This window comes from Pleurodeles waltl, chromosome 2_1, assembly GCF_031143425.1.
Source record: "Pleurodeles waltl isolate 20211129_DDA chromosome 2_1, aPleWal1.hap1.20221129, whole genome shotgun sequence".
Classification (NCBI taxonomy): domain Eukaryota; kingdom Metazoa; phylum Chordata; class Amphibia; order Caudata; family Salamandridae; genus Pleurodeles; species Pleurodeles waltl.
The window spans coordinates 612,412,773-612,424,910 of record NC_090438.1 but is presented as its reverse complement, the minus strand read 5'-3'; the positions used below and the strand labels follow the sequence as shown (position 1 = coordinate 612,424,910).

Here is a 12,138-nt window from a genome sequence, read left to right as displayed (position 1 = left end):
GGGCCCAGCAGAAAACTCTCATTGCTCTGTTCAATTTCTTCCGAGCCCGCTCTATGGCTCCATGATTGATCGCCCCTCTCCATGCCCTTCTTGGCACAAACTCCGTCCATACCAAGCATGTTCCATATAGTTTTTGTTTTAGAAGTTCCAAATCCCTCTGCATCAATTGAATCAAAGTGAGCCCCGATAGCTTCACTAAATCATTCTCCCCCAGATGAATCAATAACAGATCTGGGCATCCCCACTGTGGCAAGTTACCCGTGATACATGGGAGCAGGCTCCCCCACCTCATACCACTCTTGCCCCACCAATGCACTTCATGGCTTCTGCTGGGCAGTCCCAATGATCTGCCATAAATTTGCTTCTCTGCAAATTTCGCCACCCAATGCACGAATAAATGGCCGACCAACCATGTCGTCATCTTTCCCGTTTCCGGCCCAGCCACACAGCCTGTAAAGAAAAAACTTTGTAACAGATTGTCTGGATGCGCAACCCCCCCCCCCAGCTCCCCCCACCTGTCTGTCTGTTCTCCTCAATGCCTAACATATCGCTCACAGCACCTTGACTTCCATCTCCCTATGGCCTTGATCTTAGCCCAATACCAGCCCAAATGCGCCGCCTCCATTGCCGCGCCAATCCTAAATGAGTGTGTTCCATAATCGCCTGCCCTCCGCCCTATCCTTCCAAGAGCCATTCTCATAACTTGTAACAATTGGTAACTAGTTAGCTTTTTCCCCGACACATACATGAAAACCCCTGCTTCACCTGCCCCTGGCCACCTAGCTTTGAAAATGACCCACTCCTCGACCGGGCAAGCTAACTCCACTCCCCCTTTTTCCAACCATATCCACTTGCCTTTCCCTAACTGGTCAGTTTTTGACCGTCTTAGCCATATTCCCAACCTGTCTTTATGCATGCATACCTCTTTTCTCCTTACCCCGATTTCTTTACCCACCCCCAACAACTTGGATACTCTAAAAGCGCCAAAAAACATCCACAACATACATAAACGAAATAGCCCCACCTCATATTCATCCCTGCAACAAACTGGTAAAACCTGTATCATCTCCACCAACATTTCGAAAGTAGTGGGTTCTCTTGCTGGCTTATCTCCCCTCGCTCTAACCTTGCTCCACCCCCTCAGCATTTTCCCCAATAAATCACTGTGCGCTGGATCATAACCGAAAAACAGTTTTCCATAAAAAGACACACCAGCCAGTTTCCCCCCAATTGTCGCTGGAGACAAACCCTCCCCGATCAGAAACAGCACGAAACGTCTAGTCCTAGCCTCGAGCATTGGCAGGCTTTGCGCCAAAAAATGGCCCCCGAAATGTTCAAAAGATTGAAACTCCAACCATGCCAATCTGTAATTATGCCGCATGGATACTGCTAATGACATCTCCACCAGCCCCGTGATCATCAAGCCCCCCATTCCCAGATGTCTGCCGGGACCACAGTCTTGTTCTGATCCGCTCCAGGTGCCAATTCGCGGAAACGCCGCCACTGTGAACGAGATAGGGAGTCTGCAATCTCGTTGTATATCCCCGGTATATGTGCAGCTTTAAAAATAACACTCAAGGACAAGCATATCAGCATGAACTGGCGCAAAAAGCGCAAAACTCTGAGGTCCCTTGCTTTTTGTCTGTTTACCAACTCTACAACTGCCATATTGTCTATCTGAAAAATCACTGTCCTGTTAGCTAATTCCTGTCCCCACACTGCCAGTGCCACTAAAAGGGGAAAAAACTCCAGGAACGCAATGCTTCTCCCTTGTTGTATCCAAGCTGCCGGCCATGTCTCCGCACACCACCTCCCGTCCCAATATAAACCAAAACCTGTTGCTCCTGCTGCGTCTGAGAAAATTTGGACCTGCCATACCGTGTCCGACTCCCCAAAAGACATCGGCACTCCGTTGAAGTGTCTCAGAAAAATCTCCCATATTCTAATGTCTTCTCGTAATGTCAATGATACTCGTATCCTGTGGTGCGGAAGTACGGCACCTGACATGGAAAGTCCCAACCACCTACAAAAAGTCCTACCTCCCCTAACTACTCTGCATGCAAAATTAAGGTAGCCTAAAAGCCTCTGAGCCATTCTCAGGTCCATGTTGCGCAAAGTGCGCACCTCTGCCGGGCAATCTAGTATCTCTCCCACTTTTGCCGCTGGCAACCTGGCGACCAATTGTTTTTCGTATCCAGCTCAATGCCCAAAAAGGTTAGAATCGGCACGGGGCCTTCTGTTTTCTCCGGAGCCAAAGGCACACCTGCCTGTTGTGCCAGCTTCTGAAAAGCGTCCAGAGCCCGCCCACACGCCCCAGATGCCGCAGGCCCTACGAATAAAAAATCGTCTAGGTAATGCGTCACCCACCTGTGTCCACTCGCTCTCACAAAAACCCATTGTAAAAAGGTGCTGAAAGTCTCGAAAAGAGCACATGATATCGAGCAACCCATGGGCAGCACCCTGTCCACATAGATGTTGCCATCCAGCTGCATGCCCAAGAGGTCAAAGTCTGCTGGATGAATAGGGAGCAGTCTAAAAGCTGATTGAATGTCGCATTTTGCCAATTCCGCTAACCTGCCGCACTTTAAAACTAACTTTATCGCATCATCGACTGACGCGTAAATTACTTTAGAGTCCCCTTGGGCAATGAAATCATTGACAGACGTCCCTTCCGGCCAAGACAAATGATGTATCAAACGAAATTCCCCTTGTGCTTTTTTGGGTACCACTCCCAAAGGGGATATCATCAAGGTGTCACTTGGCCACCCGGAGAATGGGCCTGCTATTCTACCTAAACCTACCTCCTTTGCCAGTTTGTCGCGCACTATCTGCGGGCGCTCTTTGGCTGACCGCAAATTGTCAGCCCATCTCCGTTGCCTAGGGCCTTGGTAACCTATTCTAAAACCTTCTCTAAAACCCCATTCAAGTAAACGCGCTTTATCCATGTCTGGGTATATATGTAACCATGGCAACAGAAATTCCAGTCTAACTGGTGTAGGACCCTTTTGGCGCAGTAGTGCCATGCGCCCCTCTCCCTCTAGCAGCCCTTCACTGTTCAGCTGGGCTGGACAGGGAGAAATATTGGGTCACTGGATTACGGCCCCCGCACTTGGAGCAGTCATGCTTGAACCTGCATTGTGCTCTGGAACAAAAACCCTTGTTGAAGTTCCAACAAGCCCCCGCCGTTGTCCCTGTCGTCTTAGTGGTATTGCCCGCCCCTCCATGGGCGGGGCAAGCTTGAAAGGGCTTGTAAGTCACTGGCAGGCCACTCACAGTGTGAGTGGACGCCGCTGTCTGCGCCGATGCCATCCATTGCATCCACAATTCGGGGTCCACGTCACCCCACGGTTTCTCCGGATTGACACTCACCCGGGCCCTGAATTCTTCATCGTAACTGAGCCATGCGAACCCTCCAAAATGCATTTGGGCCTTTCTAATTATATCCATGTATTTAAAAAGTGCAATGGCCCTGTCCGGGTATTTCTCGCAGTATATACTGGCGAATATCAAAAAAGCCGATGTCCAGTTATCCATTGTTATAGGTACCCGGGGCCTACGTGCTAGTTCCCATTCTTCCTCTTTGGACCCTTCCTTTGCCTGTATGTCCCTATGCAGTAGTTTAAACACATCTACATATTCGTGTTTCCATATTTTACTTTTTGTTTTCTCGGCCACATGCGAACCTAGTGGCATGGCTAAACCCATGTACGGCAGTCTCTTCTTGTGACCTACCCCCTCCTTGTCCTCTACCGTCTTTTCCCCCGTATCTGCCTTTCCCGTCGTGGCCGTACCCATCGTAGCTGTGCCTTCTTTATCTTTGTTCTCAACCGTCTTCTGTATGTCGCTATTGCCTGCTACCTCTAGAACTGACCCGTCTCCTACCCCAATGGACCTCCTTGTGTTAGCCTCCCTTGTTGTACCTCCCCCTTCACCCCACACTGACCACCAATTCTTACCTCCAGCGCTGTCTCCCAGACTTCTTGGTACTCTTTTTAGGCTTCTGCCGCGCGGCGTGACCTGCTGACCACCCGTGGGGCCTTCCAACGGATCTGCCACCTGCAAAACAGAGCACGAAGAGGTTGCGCCGCTCTTGCGCCCTCGCCCCCCACCCTTTTTCACAGCGCTCACCTCCCAATCTCGTATTTCGCCATCATCCCATTCATCCCCTTCCTCCTCGTAGTCCAGTTCCAGCTCGTCCTCTCCTTCCCACTGGCCTTTGTGCTGGCCAAAATCTCTTGTATTAGTTGATGTACTTGCGCTTGTTTCCATCCCCGCATGACGCGTGTCATCGGGACGGTATCCGTGGTCCCCCGGTGTGGAGAAGGCCGCCGCAGACCCCTCCATTGCTTCGTGCCAACCCGCTTGGGCCGTATTGCTCCCAGTCGGCGTACTCCGTCTCTTGCCAACCTATGTCGTTGACATTGCTGTCTTTTTGCCCCCGTGACCGTCTGCGTCACCGGGTTTCCCCGCGCCTACTGACCCTTCGGCCGCTCGAGCCTCTTGTCTCTGTTCCCCCTTTGCCTGTGGCACCCATACCCATGTTCCACTTCCCAGCCCTGATTGCTGTGTTCCTGCTTGCCCTCTGGCCTCTCTGGGTTTTGGGGTTATCTCGCTGCGGGCCTGTGCCTCATCCCTGTCCTTGCAGAGCTGCGCCCACCTGGCCTCTGCGCTGTTCCCGTATTCTGGCCTCCAAGTCCCATGTCTCCGCCTGGTCCCAGGTCCCATGTGTGTGCGGGCTCTGGTCTGCCGCGGTCCCTGCTCCCTGTGCTGCCTTTACTTTCCCCCCCCTTGGCCTGGCGCTGACTTGGCCCTCCCCGGGCCCCCCCTGTGCCTTCCGGCGTATTTGCCCCTTTTCTTTTCCGGCCCCCCGAAAAAACTTGAGCTGGGGCCCTCGCCTCTATGGTAAGACAAATCTAAAGGGGCGAAATCCCCGCTGGGCCCCGGTGTGGGTGGTTCTGCATCCTTGCCTGGCCCTTCATCCCCGGCCCCCACCGCTGTGTGGCCTCCTGTGCCCGCAGGGTCAATACCTGCCTGCGCGCTGGCTGTCCCTACATCCTGATTGGCTTGCGTCTCTCCACCAAACATCAACGGGCTCTGTGCCCCGTGAAGATCGTGCTGCGCCATTGTGCCCTGCCCGGGGGCCACCCGTCCCTCGTCCCCTTCCCCGTCCGAGTCCTGGGACTCACATGCCGCTATTGCAGCCACAATCCGGCCTGATGCCGCCCTACTGGGGCTTGTCATCCCCACCCAGGCTTGGTCTAGGACCCCTGGTCTAAGTAAGTCCGCCCTGCCTGCTTCACCTAAAACGCGTAGTGCGGCCCTTACTGCCTCTGCGTCATGGCCTGAGGCCATGTTGCCAACGTCGCTATCCGCTATTATTCTACTGCGGTCTTATTAGATGTTTTACTTATGTATCTCTGTATAATTAAATGAGATTTATATATATTATTATTTTCTCTTTTTTTTTTTTTTTTTTTTTTTTAAATTAATTATTTTTTTATTCCCTTTTGTACCTGGTCTGGCTGGCACCCGTGTTCTGGGAAATCCCTATGTTATCCCCTGTATTGGGGGTGTGGGCAGCTGCCTAAAAACCTGTAGCCCAGATTTTCAAAAATTATATATTATTATTATTATTTTTTTTGTTTGCCTGAGGGGCCCTCCCCTTCCTTAGCATGTCCTTTTGCTGTCCTGGGGCCCCGCGCGGGGTTGTGTCGGCGCCTTCTGGTCGGCGAGGCCTGTGCCTGCAGCTCTAGTATTGCGTGTCTTCCGCGGTGCCCAAAAAACCCCAGGGGGCCGCCTATTTTAGACGCGCGTCTCCACGCGCGTTTATGCAGAAAATATTTTTGCCCAAGGAGCTGGCCTCCCCGTATTATGCGCGCCGTTCGGGCGATTAAATTTTATAACTGCCCAAAGGGGGCGGCCTCCCCTGTCTCAAAATGTGTGTCCAAAATGCCCCGGGCCGTCCTCTCCTTCCGACGACGCCCCGTTCCTCCTGCTAGCCCCGCGTGTCGGTGGTCTTATAGCAAATGCCCCCAGCGCGGCCTAACCCTCCTTGGTAAAATCCTGCCTCCTTACCTCCTTCTTAACTAATTTGACCCTCCCACGCTAATTCGGCGCGGAGAAGAGGCCGAACCCCACCCTCCACCCCCCTTATAAATCCTAAACTAAACCCGCCCCCACTTACCTATAACCCAATGGGGCGCCATGCGCGCCACTTCCTGTCTCCCGAAAACGCCCGCAGAGAGACTAGACTGCGTCTCTCTCTCCGCGGGCCCCTTCATAGGGCAAAACATCACCAGGAAGCAGCCGACGGTGCCATCAGCATCAAATGCTGCTTCCAAGCTAGAGGGGGGCACAACATTTATTTTGCTTAGGACAACACAAACACTTCCACAGGCAATTCTGGCTCCTTGTTTCCATGAAAAAATAAATTTCAATTTTTATCATCGTGCTCTAATAGTACAATATTCTTCATAGTAGGAAAATGTCCTACTATTAAACTTTCCTTCTTACCTTATCCAAATTGTCATCATATCATGCAGCATGTACTGGTCTAAGTTTGTGCTTTGGGTCTTGTTGGGATAGAAATCCCTCTGCATGCGCTGCAGAGCTATGCTGCTGTGACCCCTGCTGGTTTCTTATGATTTCTCCTATGTTTCCTGAGCGAGCCCAACTATCCCGAACCCCTTCCTGGTTCTCAGTGTTAAAGGACCAAAGACCTCACTGCTCTGCGGTCTGAGCTAGAGGGCTTACCCAGAGGGCACACATCTTTTCAGAGACTGGCTACTGCCCTTTCTAGCTATGCTTTGAGGTACTCGCAGTTGTGGCTTCATGATTAAAATTAAGTTGCAGGTCTTTCAGTGTAAAAGGACTGACCAGTCTCCCTGAACCAAGGTCCCTAACCACCATAAAGGGAGAATGTATGGAGGGTGGATGCACAGACGTGTGTGTGAATAGGTGTGAGGTAATTGTGCATGTCTGATCACATGCATGGTGCAGTCCATGGAGGTGGCATTTAAAGTACCCAAGAAGCAGAACATATGTGACAGTCCTGTGCAAGGAGAGGCTTCTGTTTGTGGGAGAATATCGCTGACTGCAATCTTCTGCAGAAGTGCCCACCTGCTAGTGAGACCCAGGGCCTGGCTTATCTTCAATCACATGTGAAGACTGTAGCGGGACTGTGCCAGCTGCAGGAGAGCCAGCTGCTTGATAACTTGTCAGCCTACGTTTTTGCATCACCTAATGGTCAGGAACAGAAACTGCTCCTTTGGTTGAGAATGGTCCCTCCTCATGCCTGACCCTGTCTCTGTTGCAAGAAAGCTTTTGTGTGCTTTTCAGTTTCTTCCATCGGCCTTAGGGATTAAACGAAGAGGCCATTACTACAACCCAATGAAACTGGTGATTAACATATAAATAAATTTCCAAGAGGGGCTGGTCCTATAGAATTCAGGATACAGCATATCACATCCAGTGCCTGATATCCTTATTTGTTTCATGTATTATTTAAAGCAAGTGAACGAATTTATATTTCATATTATATCTTTCCAGAGATAAAATCATTTGTGCTTTAAAGAGGCAATCAAGGATGATGCGTTTGTTTGTGAACATTTATCTTCTTAGAGGTTCATAAGAATCAGTATTTCAGTTTCGCCAATAATTAGTTGATAATCATAATAATGGTAGACAATGATTATGTTCAGCTCTATTGAAATGGAACCAAACATGAGTTTACTGAACGTGTCAAATACTATCCATTCTTGTGTCAAAAAACAGCATAAGGACGTTTGGCCTTTATTCATCATGATGGATAACATTGTAGGAAAACGTGTTCCTCAAGTTCTGTGGGCTTATTATTGGGGTAACAGTTGGGTTTATCAAGGGAATATTATTCTAATCCGAGACGTGGAGGATTGTGAAGAGCAATGTATTCAATTAAATCTCATTAATTGAAACAATAACAGTATAATGTCTGCGGAATATGCTTGGTCGTATCTGCATGTCTTGGGTTGGCTTCAAGCCACCTGTAGTCACATTTAATGAAAATACAACTACAGAGAGAAATTAAATACTTCCTTAAATTTATTTATAAAATGCCTTGTTTCTCTCTTCAAACACCAAAGTCTATACTTTTGACATGCTGGTCACTGAACACCAGGATTCTCGTGCTAAACTCACATTTACTCAGCCTAATATCACTTTGAGGATAAGTTTCCACACAGTAGTGTATTGACTGCTAACAGCGCACTATAATAAATGTCATGCCCCTTATTCAAAATGCCCACATTCTTATGTCAACAAAACCAAAATCAAAAGACTCTCTTTTAGTTTGCTAAATGTCTCTTCAGGGTGTTAAAACGTATGGGAATAACATGCAGGACTCATCCCACTCGGACTATAAAGTTAGAAGGCTATACCTTTGGATAAAACATTAGTGATCATTTGCAGTGACGCATCCAGTGAAACCTAAGGATAACATGCACTCTCAATGAAGAAATGTCTCTCTGTTTTCTCCTGCAGGAAGCGGGCTGGCTGACTGGGATCAAGGAGTGCGATTGGCTTCAGTTCAGAAAGATTCCAACATACAAGGGACTTTTTCCAGAAAACTTCACCTCCCGCCTGAAATAACTCCCATGGTAGGCACAGACCTGTTGACAGGAAGCTGTTCCAGCAGGTTTCACCTTTGCCTCTGGGCGAACATTGGCGATCCCTTCGATTTTTAAACTGTTAACAGTTGCGGACTGGTGCCAGACAGGGCCTAATGGTGAAACATACAGTATATAATAAAAAAAGAGCATGAATGCAAAAAGTAAATTTAAAAAGTATCCCTATTTGTCCAGTTGTATACAGCGCACAGGGTTTGTTTGTGCTTTGTTGAAGCTACAGTACCGTGAGCCTATATTTGATCCTGTTTCATGAAATTCCGATTGTCGTCCTGAACAAGATCCGAATTTATCGTAACTTCCCTGAACTAAGTCTACTTTGTCAAATTATGGCACAGCGGAATATAGTATTACCAGTCCTGTGGTGATACGTGATAAAAGAAGCTGGAAGATGTGTGTGTTCAAACTACTACTGCTGCAGACATTTTTCAATGTTATTTTTAGACACCTCTCTTTTCCTATTCCCACATCTGTATATTTATATAACACACAGTATAAGTCACATACGTTATATGTCACTGTAGTTCTTTGCCCTTGTAGTACCATTGATCTGTTGCTTTCACACTTCCTGGCATGATGGTAAATAGTTTTGTTTTGCCAAGCAAAACTAGCTCCTATATAGCCAAAGCATTATTGAGGCATTTATGTTTCTAATGCGTAATTTTTCATAAAGTATGAGACGCAACAAGCTCAGAGTTCATGCTCAAATATCCCGCATATCAAGCGAGCATATATCTCAGTTTTTGCTCAGCTGCTAGCTTCAGGTCAGGCTAGGACTGCTGGGTTTGTTAATAGGGTAAGAAGAACCTTTATTTATGTACTTATTTATTGTTTGTTTTTTGTTGTCTGGGTGATGCGACCGCAGTGTATGTAATGATGAATTCCATAGTTTTCAAGAGCACCTCCACATTCTTTTCAAGGAATACAATATGATGCATCCTCTCTCGAGATATCCTTTGTAACTAATATGTTTTTCTGTGTTGTGTCAACCTGAATAAAACTTTGATTATGTCCTATATTATGCATTTTCTACAGGATTGTGTTGTTTTTGATTAACTGGTTACTTGTATTTTTAGCTATCCATCTTATACACTTGCATTGGGGGTATCTGGCAAAAGCTTTTTTTTTCATTTATTTAAGTATTTTGATTTACTGAGTATTTACAGCGTCGGATAGCAGTACAAATATACGTCGTACGTGGCCAACGTAATGGCACTGCATTATTTCCATATACTTAACGCTAGTTTGAGAATTAACTGGAAGATGCATTTGTACAGTAGATATAGCGTGCCTACCTATATAGACATGTACAGTTTTTAAACCACTTTCACTGAACATTTAAAGTCATTATCAGTGCCACCAGCTATACCTAAAAATCTAAACCCATTGGTCCAGTCTGTAGTTTACCATCACATTCATCACAATTACTGAACACTGACATTGTTCCTTAAATATTCATGCAGGTAGCCCCCTATATCTTTGTTGTGGCGCTATCAGCAGCATCATTACAGTAAATTAAATCCTGTAGCAAGTTCTGCCTCCTAGGAACTGGTCCCAAACCCTACCGTATAGCTTCTCTTCTTCTGATAATAGAAGGTGACACTGGCAATTTCCTGGCATACCCTAGGAACTCCATCAATGAAGAGTGGGTAAGCACCTGACCTGTCATCATAGAAATATGGAGTAAATCGTCCATTATGATGATAACATGAGGCAAGTTCATGCACAGTGTCTGCTTCAAGGTATCTACATCTGGTGCTGTGTATGCCTACCTCAAACATTTAGCTTAGCAAGTGTATACTATAGTACAGTATGTGTAAACATTTGCAGTGAGGTAGTCTGTGTATACACAACTTCTAGACAGGATGCAGATCCACTCTCTCAAATTGTAGCACCGGTTTAGGGTGTCCTTCTCAAGGTGCTCTTCAGACACAACATTTGTGTAAAGTAAGGCTTCTCAATGAGGTGGCACAGATGTTTGCAACCTGGAGCACCCACAACAGAGGGACAAAGAGGTATGAGGTTTGTGCACCTGTCATCAGGCAAATGAAAGGAGTATTCAGATACAGACAGAATGCATGCCTCTCCTACAAACTTTCTCACTTTTCACAACATGTATACATCCCTACCCCTCACCTTTACCATCCATCTAATGGTAGTGCTCAAGAAGACTGATCAGCAGCTTCTTGCTAATAAAATGCCTCCTGGAAAAGGGAAGCCCTGTCTCTATCCTCCTCACTTCAATGCCTGGATCTCTACCCTCCAGCTACAGGAATGCAGGCAATACACTTCCACTGTCTGGGAGCACAGTCCTCATCCTCCATGTGAGAAATTGGGTTGTTGGTTGACTGGGGTGTGAGCCTCGGTCAAGCAATCCCTTGCAGGGTGGACCACAAAAAGTCAATAAATTAACCTGTGCTTAGCCCTGGGTAGTTTAGCACAAAAGGCAATCATACTTCACTCAGAGGCAATCTGTAAAGCATTTATGCAGCACACAAACAGTAATAAGTGAAAACTTAACCCAAGAAACATCCCAAACCAAATTTGAAAACTAGAGTAAATTTTAATAAATTAATGTCAGAACAACACCAAAATGAAAAAATGTAGAACTGGGGTTATGAATTCTCAAAGTCTTTATTAAAAACTAGCGGCTAAAAGATCACAAAGTCTTAACTGTCATTTACATCCAGTCGTCTTACCCAGGCCAGGCACAAAAGGAATCAGGGCAGGAAAATGCCAACTTTCTACACACACTGGGGTAACACTGTCACCATTTCTTCTGGATTCTGAGGCTTGTTTCAGCTATATCTCCAGCTCTCTCAAACTCAGTTCATGAGCTCCCACCAGTTTCTTTCCTTCTGGAGCTAGTTGTTTCTCCTAAAGGGCTAGTGTACTCTCTACTTCCACCTTCTGAGCTTGTGCAGCCAGTTCCAGCTAGGCCAGCTGCAGCTGCCACTCCCCTTCATCACTCTTGTCCCCCTGGTCCTTGGGGGCAGGGCTGGGGAACACACACACACTGCTTCCTGTGCTGGCCTAGTATGGGACCTCACTCCTGTACGTGTCCTACTCTCCTCCAATTCTGATGCAAAGCTCCTCTCTCTCTCTAACCACAGAGCTCTTGAAAAGTAGCCCTCCTCAGTCTCTACTTTCTCCTCCACCTCATCCCTTTCATCCTCCTCCTCATCATCCTCCTGACCTGCAACTTTTATTTTGTCCTCATTCACTACAACAGCCAGTTTCAGGAGAGTCACCTCCAAGGATCTTACGGAGGGAGGAGGGAACCATTTTTGCTCAATATCAATCTCCCTGAGGAGGAGGCTCCTGTCTGGGTTGGTCAAAGTCTCTGATATGTGCAGCTTTTACCGACCACCTTCAGAGTATGTCTCGAGGCCAACTACTAGTGTAATCATAGGACATTGCAGAAATTACTAAATATATATATATATATATTTTTTTTTTTCCCTTTATCATTCCAGCC

General features: G+C 47.2%; 1 protein-coding gene across 12 annotated transcripts in view; it reads left to right on the top strand.

The window, feature by feature from the left end:
• Positions 1-9,676, top strand: part of AMPH (amphiphysin) — a 927,201-nt gene extending 917,525 nt beyond the window's left edge. For all 12 annotated transcript variants that reach the window (XM_069215773.1, XM_069215772.1, XM_069215765.1 and 9 more), the window contains one exon: positions 8,518-9,676. In XM_069215773.1, the coding sequence (XP_069071874.1) occupies positions 8,518-8,625 (108 nt within the window). In that variant the 3' untranslated portion in view covers positions 8,626-9,676. The remainder of the gene's footprint in view (positions 1-8,517) is intronic.
• The last annotated feature ends 2,462 nt before the right edge of the window (positions 9,677-12,138 follow it).